This window comes from Schistocerca nitens, chromosome 1 (assembly GCF_023898315.1).
Source record: "Schistocerca nitens isolate TAMUIC-IGC-003100 chromosome 1, iqSchNite1.1, whole genome shotgun sequence".
In the NCBI taxonomy this organism is placed as follows: Eukaryota; Metazoa; Arthropoda; class Insecta; order Orthoptera; family Acrididae; genus Schistocerca; species Schistocerca nitens.
In genome coordinates, this window is record NC_064614.1 from 409378628 (window position 1) to 409401491 (window position 22864).

At 40.9% G+C, this 22864-nt stretch overlaps 1 protein-coding gene across 1 annotated transcript in view; it reads left to right on the forward strand.

Annotated features, from left to right (window-relative positions):
• LOC126249742 (uncharacterized) overlaps positions 1-21672 on the forward strand; it is a 415388-nt gene extending 393716 nt beyond the window's left edge. The window contains exon 3 of the mRNA XM_049951424.1: positions 15959-21672. Coding sequence (XP_049807381.1) covers positions 15959-16209 — 251 coding nt within the window. The 3' untranslated portion in view covers positions 16210-21672. The remainder of the gene's footprint in view (positions 1-15958) is intronic.
• The last annotated feature ends 1192 nt before the right edge of the window (positions 21673-22864 follow it).

Genomic DNA, 22864 nt, shown 5'->3' on the forward strand with positions numbered 1-22864 from the left:
TCTGATACCTTTTAGTATCTCCAGGATTCTTCCAGGTATACAACCTCGTTTTATGATTCTTGAACCAAGTGTTAGCTATGATTAAGTTATGCTCTGTGCAAAATTCTACAAGGCGGCTTCCTCTTTCATTTCTTCCCCCCAATCCATATTCACCTACTATGTTTCCTTCTCTCCCTTTTCCTACTGCCGAATTCCAGTCACCCATGACTATTAAATTTTCGTCTCCCTTCACTACCTGAATAATTTCTTTTATCTCGTCATACATTTCATCAATTTCTTCATCATCTGCAGAGCTAGTTGGCATATAAACTTGTACTACTATAGTAGGCATGGGCTTTGTGTCTATCTTGGCCACAATAATGCGTTCACTATGCTGTTTGTAGTAGCTAACCCGCACTCCTATTTTTTTATTCATTATTAAACCTACTCCTGCATTACCCCGACTTGATTTTGTATTTATAACCCTGTAATCACCTGACCAAAAGTCTTGTTCCTCCTGCCACCGAACTTCACTAATTCCCACTATATCTAACTTTAACCTATCCATTTCCCTTTTTAAATTTTCTAAACTACCTGCCCGATTAAGGGATCTGACATTCCACGCTCCGATCCGTAGAATGCCAGTTTTCTTTCTCCTGATAACGACGTCCTCTTGAGTAGTCCCCGCCCGGAGATCCGAATGGGGGACTATTTTACCTCCGGAATATTTTACCCAAGAGGACGCCATCATCATTTAATCATACAGTAAAGCTGCATGTCCTCAGGAAAAATTACGGCTGTAGTTTCCCCTTGCTTTCAGCCGTTCGCAGTACCAGCACAGCAAGGCCGTTTTGGTTAATGTTACAAGGCCAGATCAGTCAATCATTCAGACTGTTGCCCCTGCAACTACTGAAAAGGCTGCTGCCCCTCTTCAGGAACCACACGTTTGTCTGGCCTCTCAACAGATACCCCTCCGTTGTGGTTGCACCTACGGTACGGCCATCTGTATCGCTGAGGCACGCAAGCCTCCCCACCAACGGCAAGGTCCATGGTTCATGGGGGGGAAAAAATGATCGATTGCGACAATTTAATGTGGAAAATATAACAGGGCTCCAGTAAATGACGTCGCGAATTGGAATAGTTCGAAAGAAGTGGTGGTGCTCCTTCTGCGGTCAGACTGTAAACATGCTAACACAAAGCGGTTCTATCCGGCTGGGCCATCGACGCAGACATACTCTGTTCATATTTGATAAATCAACAGTGTGTAGACTTTCGTTTCCACAACTCCGTACGTGTTTCATTAATCTCCGCTGTAACAACTTGCCTAGTCCTCTGGTAGCCGTCAAGTATTCCAAGAACGAAAAAAAAAAACCTTCCCTAATTAAGTGAACCGTCTCACAAGAGTTTTCCTTTATATGAGCGCGATGTGGACCCGTAGTTGAGTCACATGATTTGCACCTGGACGAGACTCGGTCGCATTTCCGTCTTGAAAATTTTTTGCTGTGGTTTTCCCGAATCCCTTCTGGAGATTTCAGAAAGCTGATTCTCTTATGGGTCCTAGAAATCAATCAGCACCCCGTTTATTTTGACTTCTTCCTGATATGTTCGGTTCTAATCTTTGAGTAGGCATCATCTTTCAGATGAAGAACCACGCCTACCAACTTTCGTGTGTGTTGCACAACTCTTTCTTGCGCTTGCGATTATTTATTTATTTATTTATTTATTTTCTTCGTCAGAGTATTAGCGTCGAGAGACGATCGAGACTAGTGTTGCGCAAACCGACAAATGAAGAGTTCTTGGTTCCAACGTGTTCTCTACGTTCTTAAGAACTGATGTCAGTTATTCGAATTCCACATCCGAGAACGAGACCTCCCGTTCCGCAGATCATGTCATCGTCGCTCGAGACCAGAACGAGAACGGGTTTTTGGTTGTTCTCATGAAAGTTCTCGGTTCTCGGAGGTGTATTCAATTCCGTTTTGCTCTCGAGAACAGAGTTCTTGATTCCTTGAAGTTCTCAGTCATGCCTATCAGTGCACCCTCACCAGACAGGACCGACAGCTCGTCTTGCGGAAACGACTGTGCAGTGCGCCGGGATATGCAGGGGAAGGGGGGGGGGGGGGGGACAAATAGGTGGAAACACCAAAAGCACAACAAACTGTCATGCCAAATATGGCACTGGAAAACCATTAGCATTCCAAATAGCTACCAGTCGTCTCGGAATGGATAAATACAGGTCCTTTATAGTTTTAAAGATAATCTTATAACATTCTCCTCGCAAAATGATGGCAACTTCAGGTAACGATGATGGAGGTGGATAGCCATCCCGCACCCTAGTCTCCAAAGTAGACCAGAAATGCAAATAACATTGTGATCTGGAGATTGTGATAACCGGGGGAGACGTGACAATTCATCCTCACGCCCAGAAAACGACTCTTGGATGATGCGAGGTGTGCGAACAGGGCGTCTTTCTTCAGGAAAAACGGTATCACATTTGGGTAACAAACATTGTACATGGGATGGACATGATTGCCCAAAATGATCACATAGTCCTTGGCACTAGTTCAAAATATGTAGTTCAAATGGCTCTAAGCACTATGGGACTTAACATCTGAGGTCATCAGTCCCCTAGACTTAGAACTACTTAAATCCAACTAACCTAAGGAGATCACACACATCCATGCCCGAGGCAAGATTCGAACTTGCGACCGTAACAGCCGCGCGCTTCCAGACTGAAGCGCCTAGAACCGCTCGACCACAGCGGCTGGCTTGGCACTAGAGAGACCTTGCAGAGTAACCATGAAACTCATGGAATACCGCGATATGGCTGTCCAAATCGTCGCCGAACCCCATTCATGTTTAATCTTGGAACATAAACTTACAAGGGGAGGCCACGACGTTTGGAACGCGGATTTACTGCAAACTTCGTACACTCGTAGTACTCCATGAGGACAACAAAATGTGTAAGCAGTAGCGCGTACTTCTCAAGCGTTATTGAGAAAATCGCAAGATAATTTCGGTCGTCAAATATATATCTGCGCGTGGCCATTTTTGCCATGAAGCGGCGGCAGCCGAGTGATAGCCGGCACGGTAGCTCAGCGTGTTCGGCCGGAGATCCGGTTGGCCACTGTAATAATAAAAACTGAGTGGAAGGATCAACAAACGAACTTGAACGGATGTCACTGTGACGTCCGCAACGACCAAACACAACGATAAAAAAAAAAGTGGTTAGCGTTCAAGCCCCGTAATCGCTGGATCGATGGATCGAATCCCGTTCGTCAGTTTCTTTTCTTATTTTTAACATAATCATTTTCTTTACTATTTATGTTACAATTGATATAATGAGAAAAATACGTGTAATCGGATGGACTTTTATTAAATTTACAATGTTATTTGGCTGTCTACAAATTTTTTACTATCACAAATAATATAATATTCATAACTATCGACTAGTAAACGACCAAACGCATAAAGTGATACTGAAAATGTATGCTTGTCCGTGATTTAAGAAATCCATTATACCTGGAAGGAGCCCGAAACTACCTGTTACCGGTAAGTTTTGACCGGCACACAAGGCTTTCGAAAGATGTACAATTAATCATCGCTTTCGACATTACAAGTTGCAGGATGGTATTTTTCGTCAAAATATGGAAAACATAAAGTTATGAATATTATATTATTTATGATAATAAAAAATTGTAGACTGCCAAATAACACTGTAAATTTAATAAAAGTTCATCCGATTACACGTATTTTTCCCATTATATCAATTGTAATATAAATAATAAAGAAAATAACGCGATCCAGCGATGACGGTGCTTGAACGCTAACCACTCGGCTGCCGCAGCTTCATGTTAAAAATGGCCACGTGCAGGTATATATTTGACGACGGAAATTATCTTGCGGTTTTCTCAATAACGCTTGAGAAGTACGCGCTACTGCTTACACATTTTGTTGTCCTCGTGGAGTACTACGGGTGTACGAAGTTTGCAGTAAATCCACGTTCCAAACGTCGTGGCCTCCCCTTGTTAGGCAGAAGTTGGATGACATTCTTCCATTGCCCCACAGTCCAGGTTTTATGGTTTCGGCACTGATGTGTGGTTTTGGAATTCCAGCTCGCCCTGCAATTCCCTGCTTATGAAGCTCCCTTATATTGTTTTCGTGCTGACAGATTTCGCGATTGCGGCATTCGGCTCTGCAGTAACCTCTGCAGCTGACATCTTTTTATTTTTCATCAGGGTCCTCATCAATGGCCTTCCATCAGGATTACTCAATGCACACTTTCGTCCGCGTTGTGAATTAGCGGATGATGTTTTCCGCTTTCCCTACATGTGGTATAAATCTGTGATGCGATCCCTTTTGAAACACCAAACACTTCGGCTACCATGGTTACGGAAGCACCCACTGCACGAGAACCAACTGCCCATGTTCGAATGCCTTGAGCTCCGACGTAATGCGCTTACCACTACACACAACACTGTTCTGACCACGATTCACACTTGCAACGTATTGAGGACATTGCACAAATGTCGTTCATTGTCAAATACAATATTGCAATCTGCAGGCTTGACTGGCATCCGCATTTATGTTCACGCATGCATTTCTAGCGATGTGTCCATATTTTTGTCCAACCCATGTAGGTAGTGGCAGAGGGGGCAGTCAACTTGGAAGCCACAGATCGATACCCGCCTCGCTGTTTTAAGGCTTCGGCGGCCGCTTATGTAACGCAGGACGCACGCACAGGCTCTCTGGACTCTGAACAAACCCGGCTATTCGGATAGCGTTACGCTCAAATCTGAAACCGCGAAGACCACTCTTTACTGGGAACCGAGGCCGATTAGCATGAGCAACGCTGTTCTTCAACAACAACAATCAATTTTGTTTTATCCATGCTGGATCTTGTTGAACTCCGTGGCTGTAATTCAGTTGAGAATTTGTGGCTTTTTGCGTTATCCACCAAAAATCCTTAACAAAAATCAGTTTTAATATTCCGAATGATATTCTATTTCTCTCTAAGTGCTATCGACAGGGGATGTCAAATTGATTCCATATTTTTAGTTTTCCAGAAAGCTTTTGACACCATTCCTCACAAGCGTCTTCTAACCAAACTGCGTGCCTACGGAGTATCGCCTCAGTTGTGCGACTGGATTCGTGATTTCCTGTCAAAAAGGTCACAGTTCGTAGTAACAGAAGGAAAGTCATCGAGTAAAACAGAAGTAATAACCGGCGTTCCCCAAGGAAGTGTTATAGGCCCTCCATTGTTCCTGATCTATATTAACGACATAGGAGACAATCTGAGTAGCCGTCTTAGATTTTTTGCAGATGATGCTGTCATTTACCGTCTTGTAAAATTATCAGATGATCAAAACGACTTGCAAAATGATTTAGATAAGATATCTGTATGGTGCGAAAAGTGGCAATTGACCCTGAATAAGGAAAAGTGAGAAGTTATTCACACGAGTACTAAAAGAAATCCACTACATTTCGGTTACGCGATGAGTCACACATATCTGAAGGCTGTAAATTCAGCTAAATACTTAGGGATTACAATTACAAATAACCTAAACTGGAACGATCACATAGATAATATTGTGGGTAGAGCAAACCAAAGAAGTCGATTCATTGGCAGAACACTTAGAAGGTTCAACAGGTATGCTAAAGAGACTGCTTACACCACGCTTGTCCGCTTTATTCTGGAGTATTGTTGTGCTGTGTGGGATCTGCATCAGGTGCGACTGACGGATGACATCGAAAAAGTACAAAGAAGGGCAGCTCGTTTTGTATTATCGCGAAATAGGGGAGATAGTGTCACAGACATGATACGTGAATTGGAGTGGCAATCATTAAAATAAAGGCGGTTTTAGTTGCGACGCGATCTTCTCATGAAATTTCAATCACCAGCTTTCTCCTCCGATTGCGAAAACATTCTGTTGGCACCCACCTACATAGGGAGAAATGATCATCACGATAAAATAAGAGAAATGAGGGCTCGCACAGAAAAATTTAAGTGCTCGTTTTTCCCGCGTGCCGTTCGAGAGTGGAACGGTAGAGAGACAGGGCTCATTGAACCCTCTGCCAGGCACTTTATTGTGAATAGCAGAGTAATCACGTCGATGTAGATGTTATCAATTCGTTATGCAGGTAAAAGTGAGAATCTGACCGTACGTGAAAGTTCCTTCTACTTGCGGTAGACGCGTGGGTCACGTTTCGGCTTTTTGTCTGTTGAAATTCATCGTAAAGAATCATCCTGGATTGTCAGAAGACTTTGAGTACCTCTAGCAAGTTTAACTGAGGACAAGGAAGACAGGTTGAAAAAAAAAGTCGATTAAACTTTAGGCTAGCATATTTCTCTCAAAATTGAGACTTAAATCATTACTATTGCTTAAAAAAAAAAAAAAAGAAACCATTCTCGAATTCTTATTGTGTCGTTTCGATTGGCATGTGTTACAGTTCAGAAATTAATGATAATTCATTATTACTTGGAAGGTTCTCATATTGTATATTGGTATAAATTTGCTATGTGCCGCACAGTCGACAGTCCATACTAAATCCGAATCGATATTTATCAGCTTTCAGTGGGCTCTGTAACATTCTAACTTATACTTCTTAGTGAATAATTTATTCGACCATGTACCTCTCTGTCTTCTTATAAACAGTTAGTTTCGTCAATGGTAGAAAAAACTCATATTTTAATTAATGAAATTAACGAGACACATAACACAGCTTGATTTGTTTTATATCTTTTTTTCGCACCAGTTCGCTGGTATGCCCGGTTGAACAATACTTTTTCCACAATATTTATATTACTATTGCATATGCCGTCGTATCAATGGGATTGCATGAAATGGCAGATTAAGGTTTCTACACATCAGATTATCACTACTGGCGGACAAGAGAGAGAATACGTCTGGTCTACTTCACTGGGGTACTGAACTGAACTATGTATCCATCGTCTCCTTCTTCGGAAAGAGGAATGCAAAGGAAGGAAGGCACCATGGAGGTATTATACCTGACGGAAGACACAAATTAACTAGAATTATTATTTGTGGTCTGCGATATCTCAGGATGAAATTACTCATTGATATTATCCTTAATATCTATTATGAAACTACCAATCTAATTCCCCGCTACGACAGAGGCGGAAAATAAAGAAATATTACAATTCTTTACCTATAATCGCTAACTCCGTTGGTTCCTTTCAGTACTGATTAAAAGACTACTTGTACATAAACAACTTTTTCACGTAATGAACATAAAATACAATAATCCCATACTCAATTAAAGTTGAGAATAATACGAGAGTCGCCCACATCCGATTCAGGTGATATCTTACTGAATGTGGCTTGTCATTGCTGGCCTCAGATGTGTGTGTGCATTGTGTTAATACTTGAGACAATTCGGTTATTTTGTTGTTAATTACTATCTTCACTAGTACTTGATATCTGTCTTGAAAGACCACTGATTTTTACGATTATGTTCTCAGCATATTTGGTTTAGTTTATGTAGCATTAGCTGGAAACCTTCTCTTTCTTGTTTTATTGTTCAATCATCTAGTTCGTTTATCTACTTTAATTCCTATGTAATCCTCTGACTTCCAATTTCTAAGGGCATCATCACTAAAAATGTAGAAACCATTGATTAAAAGAGAACATCCTTTGGTTTCTGTCTGGAGCGGTTCTGGAGTAACTTCCAGAAACGCGCTCTGTAACTGTAACGATCGTTTCCACACAACAGTGTAGATGTCTGACAAGGGCTTAGGAACAAATTTCTAGACTTTCAAAGGAGGAAAATTGCTGGAAATGTATCATATTTTTTATTTGTACCTTTACCTTCATCGTCATGCCACCGATAAATCTTCACTGTGCCCTTGTTAGCTCGTTATTCTTCCTCTGCATCCATCTTCTCAATGTTCCATGGAAGAGGTCCACCACCTCTGAGTATAACACTGAGCGATGCTGTTGTTTATTAATGCCTAGAGATGTTGCACAAACATTGGCAGGGATTTTTTTTTCCTTTCTCACGTCTCTGCATCAACGAAATATAGTCCAGCGTTTCAAGTATTCTGCGACCCGATGGAAAAGGAGACCTTAAGTGCCGATTCTAAAAACGATTAAGCATACAGGGCCGTCAGCAACAGTCTGAAAGACTTGTAAGGGTTGTTGCAATGAGAAATATTTCTTAAGAAAAAATTCGGTATGTAGCACCATTTCTGAAATTACACTAAATGTGTTCTTCGTTTAGTTTCCTCAAACCAAATAAGAGAGCGATACTAAAATTAGACATAGGACGATAGTAAGGATCTAACCCGAGTCATAGGTTGAGCTGTCTCGTGCGCTATCATCTACTCTATGAGAAAAACTGAGACTAATTATTTCTGGTGGGCCACTTGAACTTCCGCATGTACCGCCCCGATTTGATAACTTCAATGCTAATTAACCCGGAAACGACGCAACGTATTGAATTTTTTCCTTAGAAGTTATTCCTCAGCGCATCCCACCCTCCAACACGCTTTCAAGCTTTTCGGGCTGATCCATGGACCTTGCCATAGGTGGGGAGGCTTGCGTGCCTCAACGATACAGATAGCCGTACCGTAGGTGCAACCACAATGGAGGGGTATCTGATAAGAGGCCACACAAACGTGTGGTTCCTGAAGAGGGCAGCAGCCTTTTCAGTAGTTATAGGGGCAACAGTCTGGACGATTGACTGATCTGGCCTTGTAACACTAACCAAAACGGCCTTGCTGTTGTGGTACTGTGAACGGCTGAAAGCAAGGGGAAACTACAGCCGTAATTTTTCCCGAGGGCATGCAGCTTTACTGTATGGTTTAATGATGGTGACGTTCTCTTGGGTAAAATATTCCGGAGGTAAAATAGTCCCCCATTCGGATCTCCGGGCGGGGACTACTCAAGAGGACGTCGTTATCAGGAGAAAGAAAACTGGCATTCTACGGATCGGAGCGTGGAATGTCAGATCCCTTAATCGGGCAGGTAGGTTAGAAAATTTAAAAAGGGAAATGGATAGATAAAGTTAGATATAGTGGGAATTAGTGAAGTTCGGTGGCAGGAGGAACAAGACTTCTGGTCAGGTGAATACAGGGTTATAAATACGAAATCAAATAGGGGTAATGCAGGAGTAGGTTTAATAATGAATAAAAAAATAGGAGTGCGGGTAAGCTACTACAAACAGCATAGTGAACGTATTACAGTGGCCAACATAGACACGATGCCCATGCCTACTACAGTAGTACAAGTTTATATGCCAACTAGGTCTGCAGATGACAAAGAAATCGAAGAAATGTATGATGAAATAAAAGAAATTATTCTGATAGTGAAGGGATATGCCAATTTAATAGTCATGGGTGACTGGAATTCGGTGGTAGGAAAAGGGAGAGAAGGAAACGTAGGAGGTGAATATGGATTGGGTGTAAGAAATGAAAGAGGAAGCCGCCTTGTAGAATTTTGCACAGAGCATAAATTACTCATAGCTAACACTTGGTTCAAGAATCATAAAACAAGGTTGTATACATGGAAGAAGCCTGGAGATACTAAAAGGTTTCAGATAGATTATATAATGGTAAGACAGAGATTTAGGAACCAGGTTTTAAATTGTAAGACATTTCCAGGGGCAGATGTGGACTCTGACCACAATCTATTGGTTATGAACTGTAGATTAAATCTGAAGAAACTGCAAAAAGGTGGGAATTTAAGGAGATGGGACCTGGATAAACTGACTAAACCAGAGGTTGTACAGAGTTTCAGGGAGAGAATAAGGGAACAATTGACAGGAATGGGGGAAAGAAATACAGTAGAAGAAGAATGGGTAGCTTTGAGGGATGAAGTAGTGAAGGCAGCAGAGGATCGACTAGGTAAAAAGACGATGGCTAGTAGAAATCCTTGGGTAACAGAAGAAATATTGAATTTAATTGATGAAAGGAGAAAACATAAAAATGCACTAAATGAAGCAGGCAAAAAGGAATACAAATGTCTCAAAAATGAGATCGACAGGAAGTGCAAAATGGCTAAGCAGGGATGGCTAGAGGAGAAATGTAAGGATGTAGAGGTTTATTTCACTAGGGGTAAGATAGATACTGCCTAACAGGAAAATTAAAGAGACCTTTGGAGAAATGAGAATCACTTGTATGAATATCAAGAGCTCAAATGGAAACCCAGTTCTAAGCAAAGAAGGGAAGGCAGAATGGTGGATGGCGTATATGGAGGGTCTATACAAAGGCGATGTACTTGAGGACAATATTATGGAAATGGAAGAGGATGTAGATGAAGATGAAATGGGAGATATGATACTGCGTGAGGAGTTTGACAGAGCACTGAAAGACCTAAGTCGAAACAAGGCCCCAGGAGTAGACAACATTCCATTAGAACTACTGATGGCCTTGGGAGAGCCAGTCATGACAAAACTCTTCAATCTGGTGAGCAAGATGTATGAGATAGGCGAAATTCCCTTAGACTTCAAGAAGAATATAATAATTCCAATCCCAAAGAAAGCAGGTGTTGACAGATGTGAAAATTACCGAACTATCAGTTTAATAAGTCACAGCTGCAAAATACTAACGCGAATTCTTTACAGACGAATGGAAAAACTGGTAGAAGCCGATCTCGGGGAAGATCAGTTTGGATTCCGTAGAAATGTTGGAACACGTGAGGCAATACTGACCCTACGACTTATCTTAGAAGCTAGATTAAGGAAAGGCAAACCTATGTTTCTAGCATTTGTAGACTTAGAGAAGGCTTTTGACAATGTTGACTGGAATTCTTTCAAATTCTGAAGGTGGCAGGGGTAAAATACAGGGAGCGGAAAGCTATTTACAATTTGTACAGAAACCAGATGACAGTTATAAGAGTCGAGGGACATGAAAGGGAAGCAGTGGTTGGGAAGGGAGTGAGACAGGGTTGTAGCCTGTCCCCGATGTTATTCAATCTGTATATTGAGCAAGCAGTGAAGGAAACAAAAGAAAAATTCGGAGTAGGTATTAAAATCAATGGAGAAGAAATAAAAACTTTGAGGTTCGCCGATGACTTTGTAATTCTGTCAGAGACAGCAAAGGACTTGGAAGAGCAGTTGAACGGAATGGACAGTGTCTTGAAAGGAGGATATAAGATGAACATCAACAAAAGCAAAACGAGGATAATGGAATGTAGTCGAATTAAGTCTGGTGATGCTGAGGGAATTAAATTAGGAAATGAGACACTTAAAGTAGTAAAAGATCCTGATTCCGTTCACGACAGGAACATGACGCTGACGATGGGTGCCTGAAGTACCCACCCTCCATTCTGTTTTTCTGCTGAAGCTCGAGAACCACGTCTTGCTGTATTATTGTGATGCCTTGCATTTCCACTGTTTCTACCTATATCTGATATGTTACTGTAGAGAACATTTTGGTATAACTTTTTTTACATATAATTAACATGCTGTCAATTATTCACTCGTTGTACGTACGCTGTGGTGACAAGAATCATCGGACAGTGATATGCACTTACACAGATGGCAGTAGTATCGTATGAACAAGACATAAAAGGGCAGTGGATTGGTGGGACTGCCAGTTGTACTCAGGTGATCCACGTGAAAAGGTTTCAGACGTAATTATGGCTGCCCGCCGGAAATTGACGGACTCTGGATGCAGAATGGTGGTTAGAGCTACACGCATGGGACATTCCATTTTGGAAATCGTTAGAGAATTCAATTGGTATTACCCGTCACTACGTACTGCGTAGTAAAGACATTGTCAAGCTGGTGGTGGCTCGCTAATGGTGTGGGCTGTGTTTACATGGAGTGGACTGGGGTGATTGTTTTCGGTTACTTGGAGACTATTCGCATCCGTTCATGAACTTCATGTTCCCAAATAGCGATGATGTTTTTGTGGATGACAATGTGCCATGTCACGGGACCATAGTTCGCGATTGGTTTCGAGAACATTCTGGACAATTTAGGTGAATGATTTGGCCACCCAGATCACCTCGACGTGAATCCCACGAACATTTATGGTTCATAATCAGGAGATTAGTCCATGCACGAAATCCTGCAATGGAAACACTTACGCAACCATGGGCGGCTATAGAGGCAGAATGGCTGAATATTTATGTAGCGGACGTCCGACTTGTTGAGTCCACACCGCGTCGAGATGCTGCACTACGCCAGGCAAAAGGAGATCCGACACGTTATTAGGAGGTATCCCATGACTTTTGTCACCTCATGTATTTATTTCTCAGTGTAGTCGCCCTGGCAATAAACACATTCTTCCGAACGAGAGACCAGTTTGTTGATAGCGTAATTGCAGAATGTGTGACTTTTTTGTCAACTAAGCACTGTGCAAGCTGCTGGCAGCTGCGTAATGGTGTGGGCTGTGTTTACATGGAATTGACTGCGTCATTTGGTGAAATTGAAGTGGTCCTTGATTGGAAATGGCTACTTGGAGACCATTTGCGGCCATTCGTGGACTTCAGTTTCCCAAACATCTATTGTTCGCTATTGGTTTGAAGAACATTCTGGGCAATTCGAGCGGATTATTTGGCCACCCATATCGCTCGTCATAGATCCTATCGAACGGGATATAATCGCTATGTCACTTCATGCAAGAAATACTGCACCAGCAACACTTTCGCAGTTATGGACGGCAATAGAGGCGGTGTGGCTGAATATTTCTGCAGGGGACTTCCAACTACTTGTTGAGTCCATACCACATCGAATTGCTGCACTACACCGGGGAAAAGGAGGTTCGACACTGTATTAAGAGTTATCCCATGAGTTTTTTCACCCCGTTGTATATCTGATACGTGACTATGGAGAAAATGTTGGTGTAACAATTCTTTCATCTAATATGTTTTTTATCAGTTATTCACTCCAAATCATGCAATGTATCGAGTGCACCGACGGCCCACTGAGATATTTAGCTTGCAGTATGTGGAGGTGTAGTTCAGGCGGCTAGGCCAGAGGTGGGTCTGTGATGTTTTCGTACTGTGACTTAGCCCCAGTCATTCAGGTTACTGTGAACGTGAAGCAGGATGTTCATTTCAACATTGTCCGCCCCGGTAGCTGAGTGGTCAGTGCGACAGAATGTCATACCTAACGGCCCGGGTTCGATTCCCGGCTGGGTCGGAGATTTTCTCCGCTCAGGGACTGGGTGTTGTGTTGTCCTTATCATCATCATTTCATCCCCATCGGCACGCAAGTCGCCGAAGTGGCGTCATATCGAAAGACTTGCACCAGGCAAACGGTCTACCTGCCGGGAGGCCCTAGCCACAGGGCATTTCCATTTCCATTTCAACATTCTCCGTGACCAGATGTTGCCCTTACTTCTGTAAGTTTAAGAAGAGTATGCTATGGACACTCCCATCTTCCATTACGACAACAGTCACGTTCACAGGGTTGCACTGATTTCACAAACATTCAGGCACCTCGACTAGCGTGCTAAATCACCCGGCCTTAATCCCATAGCAAATTATTGGGACTACAATGAGGTGACAAAAGTCATGGAATACTTCCAAATATCGTGCCGGACCTCCTTTTGCCAAGCCTAATGCAGTAACTCGACGTGGCATGGACTCAACAAGTCGTTGGGAGTCCCCTGCAGAAACAGTGAGCCACGCTGTCTCTGCAGCCGTCCATAACTGCGAAAGTGCTGCCGCAGCAGGAATTTATGCACAAACTGACCTCACTATTATGTTCCACAAATGTTCGATGGGATTCATGTTGGGCGATCTGGGAGACCAAATCGTTCGCTCCAGAATTTTCTTCAAAGCAATAGTGAACAACTGTGGCCCGGTGACGTGGCGTATTGTCATCCACAAAAATTTCATCGTTGTTTGGGAACATGAATTCCATGAATGGCTGCAAATGGTCTCTAGGTAGCCAAACATACATATTTCCAGTCAGTGATAGGTTCAGTTGGACAATAGAACGCATTCCATTCCATGTAAACACTGCCTACACGATTATGGAGCTACCACCAGCTTGCACAGTGCCTTGTTGACAACTTGGATTCGTGGCTTAGTGGGGTCTGCACCACACCTCGACCTGACCATCAGCTCTTACCAACTGAAAAGGGGAGTCATCTGACCAGGCCACGGATTTCCAACCGATATGGTCACGAGCCCAGGAGAGGCGGTGTCGTGATCTTAGCAAACGCGCTTGCGTCGATCGTCAGCCGCCATACCCTATTAATGCCAAATCTCGCCCCTCTGTCGTGACGGATACGTTCGTGGTACGTCCCACATTGATTTCTGCAGTTATTTCACGCAGTGCTGCTTATCTGTTAGCACTGACATCTCTATGCAACCGTCGCTGCTCACGATCGTTAAGCGAAGACCGTCGGCTACTGCGTTGTCCATGGTGAGAGGAAATGCCTGAAATCTGGTATTCTCCGCACTCTCTTGACACTGTGGATCTCGGAATATTGAATTCCGTAACGATTTTCGTAATGGAATGTCCCATTCATGTAGCTCCAACTACCATTCAGAGTTCAAAATCTGTTAATTCCCGTCGTGCGACCATAATTATGTCGCAAGCCTTTTCACAAGAATCACCTGAGTGCAAAGACAGCTCCGCCAGTGCGCTGCCCATTTATAACTTATGTACGTGAAACTACCGCACTTTTATCACATTGGTGAAATGTAGCAATAAAATCCTCACAATTTGGTAGCTCTACATCTAGATCTACATCCATACTCCGCAAGCCACCTGACGGTGTGTGGCGGAGGGTACCTTGAGTACCTCTATCGGTTCTCCCTTCTATTCCAGTCTCGTATTGTTCGTGGAAAGAAGGATTGTCGGTATGCTTCTGTGTGAGCTCTAATCTCTCTGATTTTATCCTCATGGTCTCTTCGCGAGATATACATAGGAGGAAGCAATATACTGCTTGACTCTTCGGTGAAGGCATGTTCGCGAAACTTCAACAAAAGCCCTGAGCGTCTCTCCTGCAGAGTCTTCCGCTGGAGTTTATCTATCATCTCCGTAACGCTTTCGCGATTACTATATGATCCTGTAACGAAGCGCGCTGCTCTCCGTTGGATCTTCTCTATCTCTTCTATCAACCCTATCTGGTACGGATCCCACACTGCTGAGCAGTATTCAAGCAGTGGCCGACAAGCATACTGTAACCTACTCCCTTTGTTTTCGGATTGCATTTCCTTAGGATTCTTCCAATGAATCTCAGTCTGGCATCTGCTTTACCGACGATCAACTTTATATGATCATTCCATTTTAAATCACTCCTAATGCGTACTCCCAGATCATTTATGGAATTAACTGCTTCCAGTTGCCGACCTGCTATATTGTAGCTAAATGATGGGTCTTTCTTTCTATGTATTCGCAGCACATTACACTTGTCTACATTGAGATTCAATTGCCATTCCTTGCACCATGCTTCAATTCGCTGCAGATCCTCCTGCATTTCAGTACAATTTTCCATTGTTACAACCTCTCGATATACCACAGCATTATCCGCAAAAAGCCTCAGTGAACTTCCGATGTCATCCACAAGGTCATTTATGTATATTGTGAATAACAACGGTCCTAAGACACTCCCCTGCGGCACACCTGAAATCACTCATACTTCGGAAGACTTCTCTCCATTGATTTTGACATGCTGCGTTCTGTTATCTAGGAACTCTTCAATCCAATCACACAATTGGTCTGATAGTCCACTTTCATCATCAATGAGTGGCTTTAGCTGGATACAGGATACTGGAAGAATCTCACGGACGCTAAACGTATTAACATGGGGTCTCCTGGGGCCGATTAATTTTTTGTTGAGTGTGCTTACGTGTAAATAGCCAGCGTTGTTAGTTCTTTCTAGGTATATTATCACACATGGCGAGCCAGTTACTAGAATGGAGAACAGTTGGGGTCGTTGGCGCCGGGCGGTAGGACGCCCGACACCAGCAACTCGCAGAGGTGACACGCTACTGCTTTTCTGAATCTGTTGTACCAAAGATTGTAACCTAGTTTTTCCTTTTTCTTAATTCTGCAGTGTACGGGAAGACTCGTGTGGTACGCGGCTGCGGATACCTGACGGATGACTCGAATCCCGACGGCCGCTCGTGCTTCCAGCGATCGGGCACACACGATGTGCACGTGCAGTACTGCACGTGCAACGAGGACCGCTGCAACTCAGCGCGCTCGCGGTCTGGCCCGGCGGCGGGTGCGCTGCTGGCGATAGCGTTGCTGGCGGCTGGCGCAGGCGCTGGCGCCAGTGTGTCGGCTGCCCCCAGCGCCTTATAACGCCGCCTCGCCGGCCGGCTGTCGCCACACCAACCATCCGACCTCCAGGCAGCACCAGCAGCAAAGCCCGCTAGCAGAGACGCCACGGAACGCCAGTTAACCCGCGTTTGCAAAACCTCTCGCGTCGCAGTCGACACCTACGTCTCGCCACGACCCGTCACCCACCTTCAGTTAAATTTCCCACACGAGCCTCGTACGCAGTGTCGTATCGACTGTTTAAGTTTAGATTTCACACACCCACAATATACTGCTTTTCAGTCTCCCCTGTACTTTTCTTTCTTGCAAAATTTGCTTAGTATAGAAGCGTTGCAGTCTGTGTTCAGTACCTCGTCGCATTAAGCACGAAGTAATCGCACATTTACCACGGTTTGTGCGTTGGAAGTATATATGAAACTGATTTATTTTTCACGAACAGCACGAATATTTCATCCGAATAGAGAGGTAATACTTTCGGTACCAAATACAGAATGTCGGCATGCAATAAAAGAAATTAATGGCAAAACGACATGAGAAATACTTCTTTCACTACGCTATTTCTCCGATTCACATGTCACACTGTCTCTGATTTTGATGTGGCTTACCGTACTACGTAACAAAAAGAATTGTACATCGATTGATTAATGAAATTTAACTGTTTTGCCAGTACGACACCCAATCGACAGTCCAGATCAGCCAATATAAAAATCAGTACAACAAAGGTACTAAGCAACAATTGCTTCATACTCGGCTATTTCGATAGCAGTCATTAGCCTATAGATATTGTAATTAGACTGTTCTGCGTTAAAATTGTAGTGGTGGAACTGTGATGAGAAGAACCATGTAATTCGTACAGAAATTACTAGACCATTTAACTGTGTTACGACACCGGTGGTATTGCAAATGCGCAGTTTGTAGCGAGGAAAAAACACAATGTAGCGTAAAATGTAGTAGGCGTCACGCTTGAGGAAGACGTTTAATGCTACAAGATTGCAGCAGAGCAGAATTTTGCCAGAGGGTTTATTTGATTTTTTTTTTTTTTCAGATCACTTGCAAATTTCTTACCAGATGACGTATGAGGTTGCCTGCGTGTAGATGCGTTAAGCCTTTGAAAAAAAGTTCTATTTAAAAGTTATAATAAGTAGGGTCTTAAGTAGTTAAGTGTATTTGTAAACCAAAAGTATTATGATCAGCAGCTCGTCTGTAGTTGGATAGTTGTATACACGATGGAAAATAGTTCACGAATGAGATCCAGAAATGCGTATCAACCACAGTGAGGAAGGGAAACCGTAATATTAAAGACACGTTGCTGGGAAGTGTTTCAATACAACGTGAATTTTGCTTACTACATGTGGCTCATGCTTGATCGATGTAAAGAATGAAACTGCAATTTTGATAAAGTAATATGGTACAAGCTACATAATGTGCGTGAAGTGTGACAACATTGTTTGTTTCTTCATCTTTCATTTTTGTGTCGCTGATAAAATGTTAATTGTCATGGGCAATAACTAGAAAGCAGAGCAAAAGAATTCATGTAATTATTAAATGTTCAGTTATTGTGTTATATTCGCATGAATAAAAAATAATAAGAACTAGAATGTTACAATTAATGATATTCATCACGTACCTCATAAAAAGGAAATGTAAGTAATGTTGGTTTGAGTTATAAATAGCGTAGCTTGTGATGTGAAATCTTTTGAGCTTTTAGATAAGTAAACATTGCATACTCTGTAAGGAAAAAATAATTCTTTACTATTTTTTTATTATACACTTGGAGACTGCTCACAATAAGAACAACGGGCTATGTTTACAACAATTATGTTAATCTACAATTTTTGAGTTAATTAAAACACTACGATATCAGCATTAGTAACCATATGTTCCAAAACTACTTGCAGTGACATGAGGATGCAACACACTCACCTGTGCAGAGTTAATTACACTAATTGTTCGGCTTAAGTCTGCTGGTGGTATGCACTGGGCAAATGTGATGAATGCGGGTGGCCTATTATAGTTTTATTAAATAACTATCAAAAATAAACCAAGTAATTTCAGACCGACACTGCCTATATCTCACACCATTAGTATTCCTGTGCAGATTGCTCAATTTAGACAACATGAAATGCTGAAATGCCCTTCGGCCTCTGTTAAGTATGATGACAACCTGTCAGCATACAGTAATCTGTGGAATATAAAACTGTCATCTGTTAATCAGACTGGCCATAAATAACTATTTATACCGCTATAATGAATTCAGTATAAACAAAGCATACAAAAATTTATGTCAAGGAAATTCCTTGTAGAAAATTAAGTGTTACAGTGATTATATTACTATCAAACTGCAATAAATGCTTTGTGGTCTGATAACGTATTAGACTATTTCTTAACTTCAGTGATCCATTTGTCAATATTGTTCAATACTCACAAGAATAACTGTTGTTACGTTAATGCTTCCTTTATTAATGTATATTACATAACACACATACGTCAAAACCAGATGCATTTATTTTCAGTGTGGAATTTGGATCATTCCTGCTTTGGCTTCATTCAATATTTTAAATGTATAGCAACTTTCTGTTTAAGATCAATTGGATTGCATACTAAATCAGTTAGTGTAATGGCTGGTTTTCTATGTATATATATATTTGCACACAGTGTGTTAAAAATGAAGCTTCTGTTAAAATGTGTCAAAACGTCTCAGAGGTTTTTTTTTTTTTTTTTTTTTTTTTTAGATAGTCACGTTTTGGTCTAATAAACCCATAGCAGCCCATACAACATGGTCTGACGTGTGTCTCAGAAGAACCTACTGCTACATTTCACACTTTTGATGTGTCCATCATTATGAAACAGACAACAGCTTCTTCCATTTTAGTTACATACTTGCCCTAAATATATTGTTAAAAATCAAGGTACACATATAGCCTATAATTTAACTATAAATCAATAAATGGTAACAATGCACTTATAAACCCCAGTACACACACAACTGAAGAGGGATGAAAAGTAAGAACTGAAGAAAAAGTTAAAGGCCTTAGCAGATCAAAAGAAATTGAATAAATGAACAGTGAGCCACTTTCATTAACAAGTCAGTTGCAGAATTTGATGATCACTTCACAGTAATTCATACACGGATTTCTTCAGATACCATAACTGACTGGAAACAAAAGCACTTGCACCTTTACCATAGCCACATATGGCAGCACACTATGCATTTGTGTAAGTGTTGTTGCACAATCAGAGATATTAAGAAAACACGTATATGTTCATTCATTAACAAAAGAACAAAACTAACATACTTCTGTGCACACTGCTTCTAAGTCAGGTAATGGTGTGGAAAAGTCTTAGTGATTACAAATGTAACAAGAAGTGTTAGAAGGTTCCATAAGATATGCTTTAAGAAGGGAATAAAAGCCTATTAGTCAAGTAATATGTTTTAAAATATGTAAATATTATAACTTAAAAACTAGAGCAGAAGCTGTATTGACACACTAGTGTTCATGGGCTAAAACCTCTAGTGTATTGTTACATGTAAGTAGTGGTTTTACAATAGCATTTTAATTATTGTATAATAAATAATTTTAAACAAATGAATTATAATTTAAATTAATACTATTTAATAAGATGCTGACACAGACTAAAATTAACCATTCAAACGCCTGAAATAGTGAACCAGATAAAGTATTTTATTATTATTCAGAATAGTGTGAACAATTTTTAATCATAATCTTGGAGATGTGGGGAGGCTTTTGACTTCCATTTCTTGTATGACAGCTGTTCTGGTGGTATTCAGTATTTTTATTGTGATATAAATTTATGTGTTCCATCAATTTTCCCCATCAAAATAACATACTGTATTAACTTCCAGAGCTATAACATCCCAGTAATAGTAAAAAAATGCCATATAATTATCATCTGAGAGTTTCAATGTATTATTATTACAGCATGTATACCACATTTAAGAATGAGCTTCTTGTCTGTCTTACATTAAAGAAAATCCTTGCATTACCCAGGATCATTGTTTCATTGTATTTTATCAACAGAGTAGCTACATGTTACATAAAATTGGAACTGTTTACCAAATATGATGTAATCATAAACTGATCTGTTGTGTAGAGGTGGCTGCCCTGTTAGATCTCACAAGTGATGCCTACTGTAATGATGTGTTTGCAGCAATAACTTTTACCACATATCTAATGAAGTGTGTAGCTGTGATTTTACTTCATCAGACTGAAGAATATAAAGTATTTTTTTTCTTTGTATGATGGTCTGTTTGAAAGCTTGTAGATATGAATGCCCCAATGTTTCACTAAGGTCAGTGTAAAGGAATATACATAGAGAGAAATATTGGTTTTCTTAATGGTAAACAGGCTTGAGTAAACAGTTTTTAAAAATATTCAAGTGCAAGTATCAGTACATCAAAAAAACTGAAAAGTTTTACAGAAAATGGCAACTCCTCATTGAACACAATTAATTTGTATGCATAGTTGAGTGAACACTAAATATCATACAGCGAGCACATTTATTGAAATGTGTAGAAAAGCTAAATAACTCATGCAATGTTGTTAATGTTCTACTAAAATAACACTTACACAGCTTTAAATCCTCTGGATATGGTTGGTTAGTGTGCAAAATGCTACTTTGCAGTGAGTCAATGTGATCTGTAGTATATAGAGTTAGAGAAAGTACATAGTAATCAACATGCCTTGCTGCCATTGCAGAATATTTATTTTCACATTTTATTTTTGTTGTATGTGTGTCACTTTACTGATGGAGAAATGAATTCAAAAAGCATTTCATGATTTCTAAAAGAATTACAGTGAATGCTTTCATTCAATCGTGTGTTCTAGATGGACAGCAACATAGAGAGATTATGTTTGTTGTTAAGAGAGAGTGAGAGAATGTTTCCATAAAGAAGTATTCTGTATATAATGTTTGTTACCTTATTTGTTGAACTAATTAACAATGCAGAAATGTTGTTGAAACATGTTAAGTAGATATTCTCCTATGAATGCGTTTGCATTTTAGCAAGTGCATTAAATTATTCTAAGCTGTTTGTATGTTACATTCTGGTTTTGAAGTTGTTAAATGCAGTTTGTTTTGGAAATTTCAGACAAGAAAGTGAGCATGTGAAACTGAAACTATACTGCCATGTATCGGTTACTGACTTTATAAACCTTTAATTATGTCCTTGCAGTGGCCTAATATTTTAAATTTTGTTCTGATTCCAGAAATTCTGTACCAACTGTGTGTTAATCTGATATGGCTGTTGTTATAAATATATAATATATTTTATAGTTTTCACTTATTAATCATGGGGGCAAGAAATCAGGTACCTTTTAAAAAGCCCTTCGAAATCACATGGCATAAACGGAATGACAAAAGATCTAATAAATGTTTTCAGAAGTGTTGTGTTAAATGCTCCTATTTTGATCTAAAATTATGTTTATATTGACGTAGTTACACAATAAAAAGTTTTTTATTTTATTGAAACAACTCTTTATTCTTTTGTAATGAGGAAATTTCACTTATGATGGTCTCTTATGTTTCCACTCGTGATTGTTTCAGACACTACAGCTATGTATTTCAGAAGCAAATATGGCACAGGAAAGGTATCCAGATGCAAAGAAGGACAGCAGTCAGTCTTAGAAATCTGTAATTTATTCCAGGGCTAGATTTTTGACTGTAGGTTAGTCATCATCAGTGCAGTACCAGAAGAGTCATGAAGGTTACCCGGAGATTCATAAAGGTAGAAATGTGACAGAGCATAAACTTGTGACAGTTAACGTTAGCATTTACATGGCAGAGTCAGAATAGTTTTGATTCTACCATGCAAATGCTAGTGTTAACTGTTACAAGGTTATGCTCTGACATGTTTGTATCTTTATGACTCTTCTGGTAATGCATTGATGATGACTGTGTTATATCTGAAACCTAGATCTGCAATAAAATACGGGTTTCTGTAACTACTGCTGTCCTTTACATCTGAGTGTTCTGACCTTTCCTGTGTACCACCAGTATCTAATGCAGGCTGTTCCAGCTCGTCGGCTCCGTTGTGAGCCGCAGAGCGCTCCCTGCTCCAGGGAGCCACGTCGCTCGCTGTGACCATTCAAGTGGGCCGGCACGGCTGGCTGAGGCAGGTGGCAAGGCAAGCGTTTTGATGTGCCAGTTGCGTCTTACAGGATCGACAACATCATACTCGTAGCTGCTAAGACGTGGTGACATGCTACACCAGGAAATACCATGTTCAGGAAATAAATACGAAACAACTGTTTTGCAAGAAATTGATACTAAATTTATTGGGCATCTGTAGCTTGACATTTTCTTTTCATTACAAGATCGGAAATATCAGGCGTCAAAGTGTTCGCAGCGTTAATGTGGCGGATGGCCTTCATTGTTGCATCCTGAATAAATGATCGTTCCTTACTTTTTACTCTTTTCATTGCTGAGAAAAGCTGCTCACAACAATACATAGATCGAAACATGCACATGATCTGAGCGGCATTGTTGTGAAGCTTGGGAAATGTACAGCATTTGCTGTAATGAACGATGCCATCGTGACAAATCCAACGCGTTATAGTACCTCTCTTTCAACAAAGTTGAGTTTTGCAAATCAATAATCTCCAATTCAAGTGACGATGACAAGTCTTCGGGGGAAACTGAAAAAGGAGTGTTGAACACC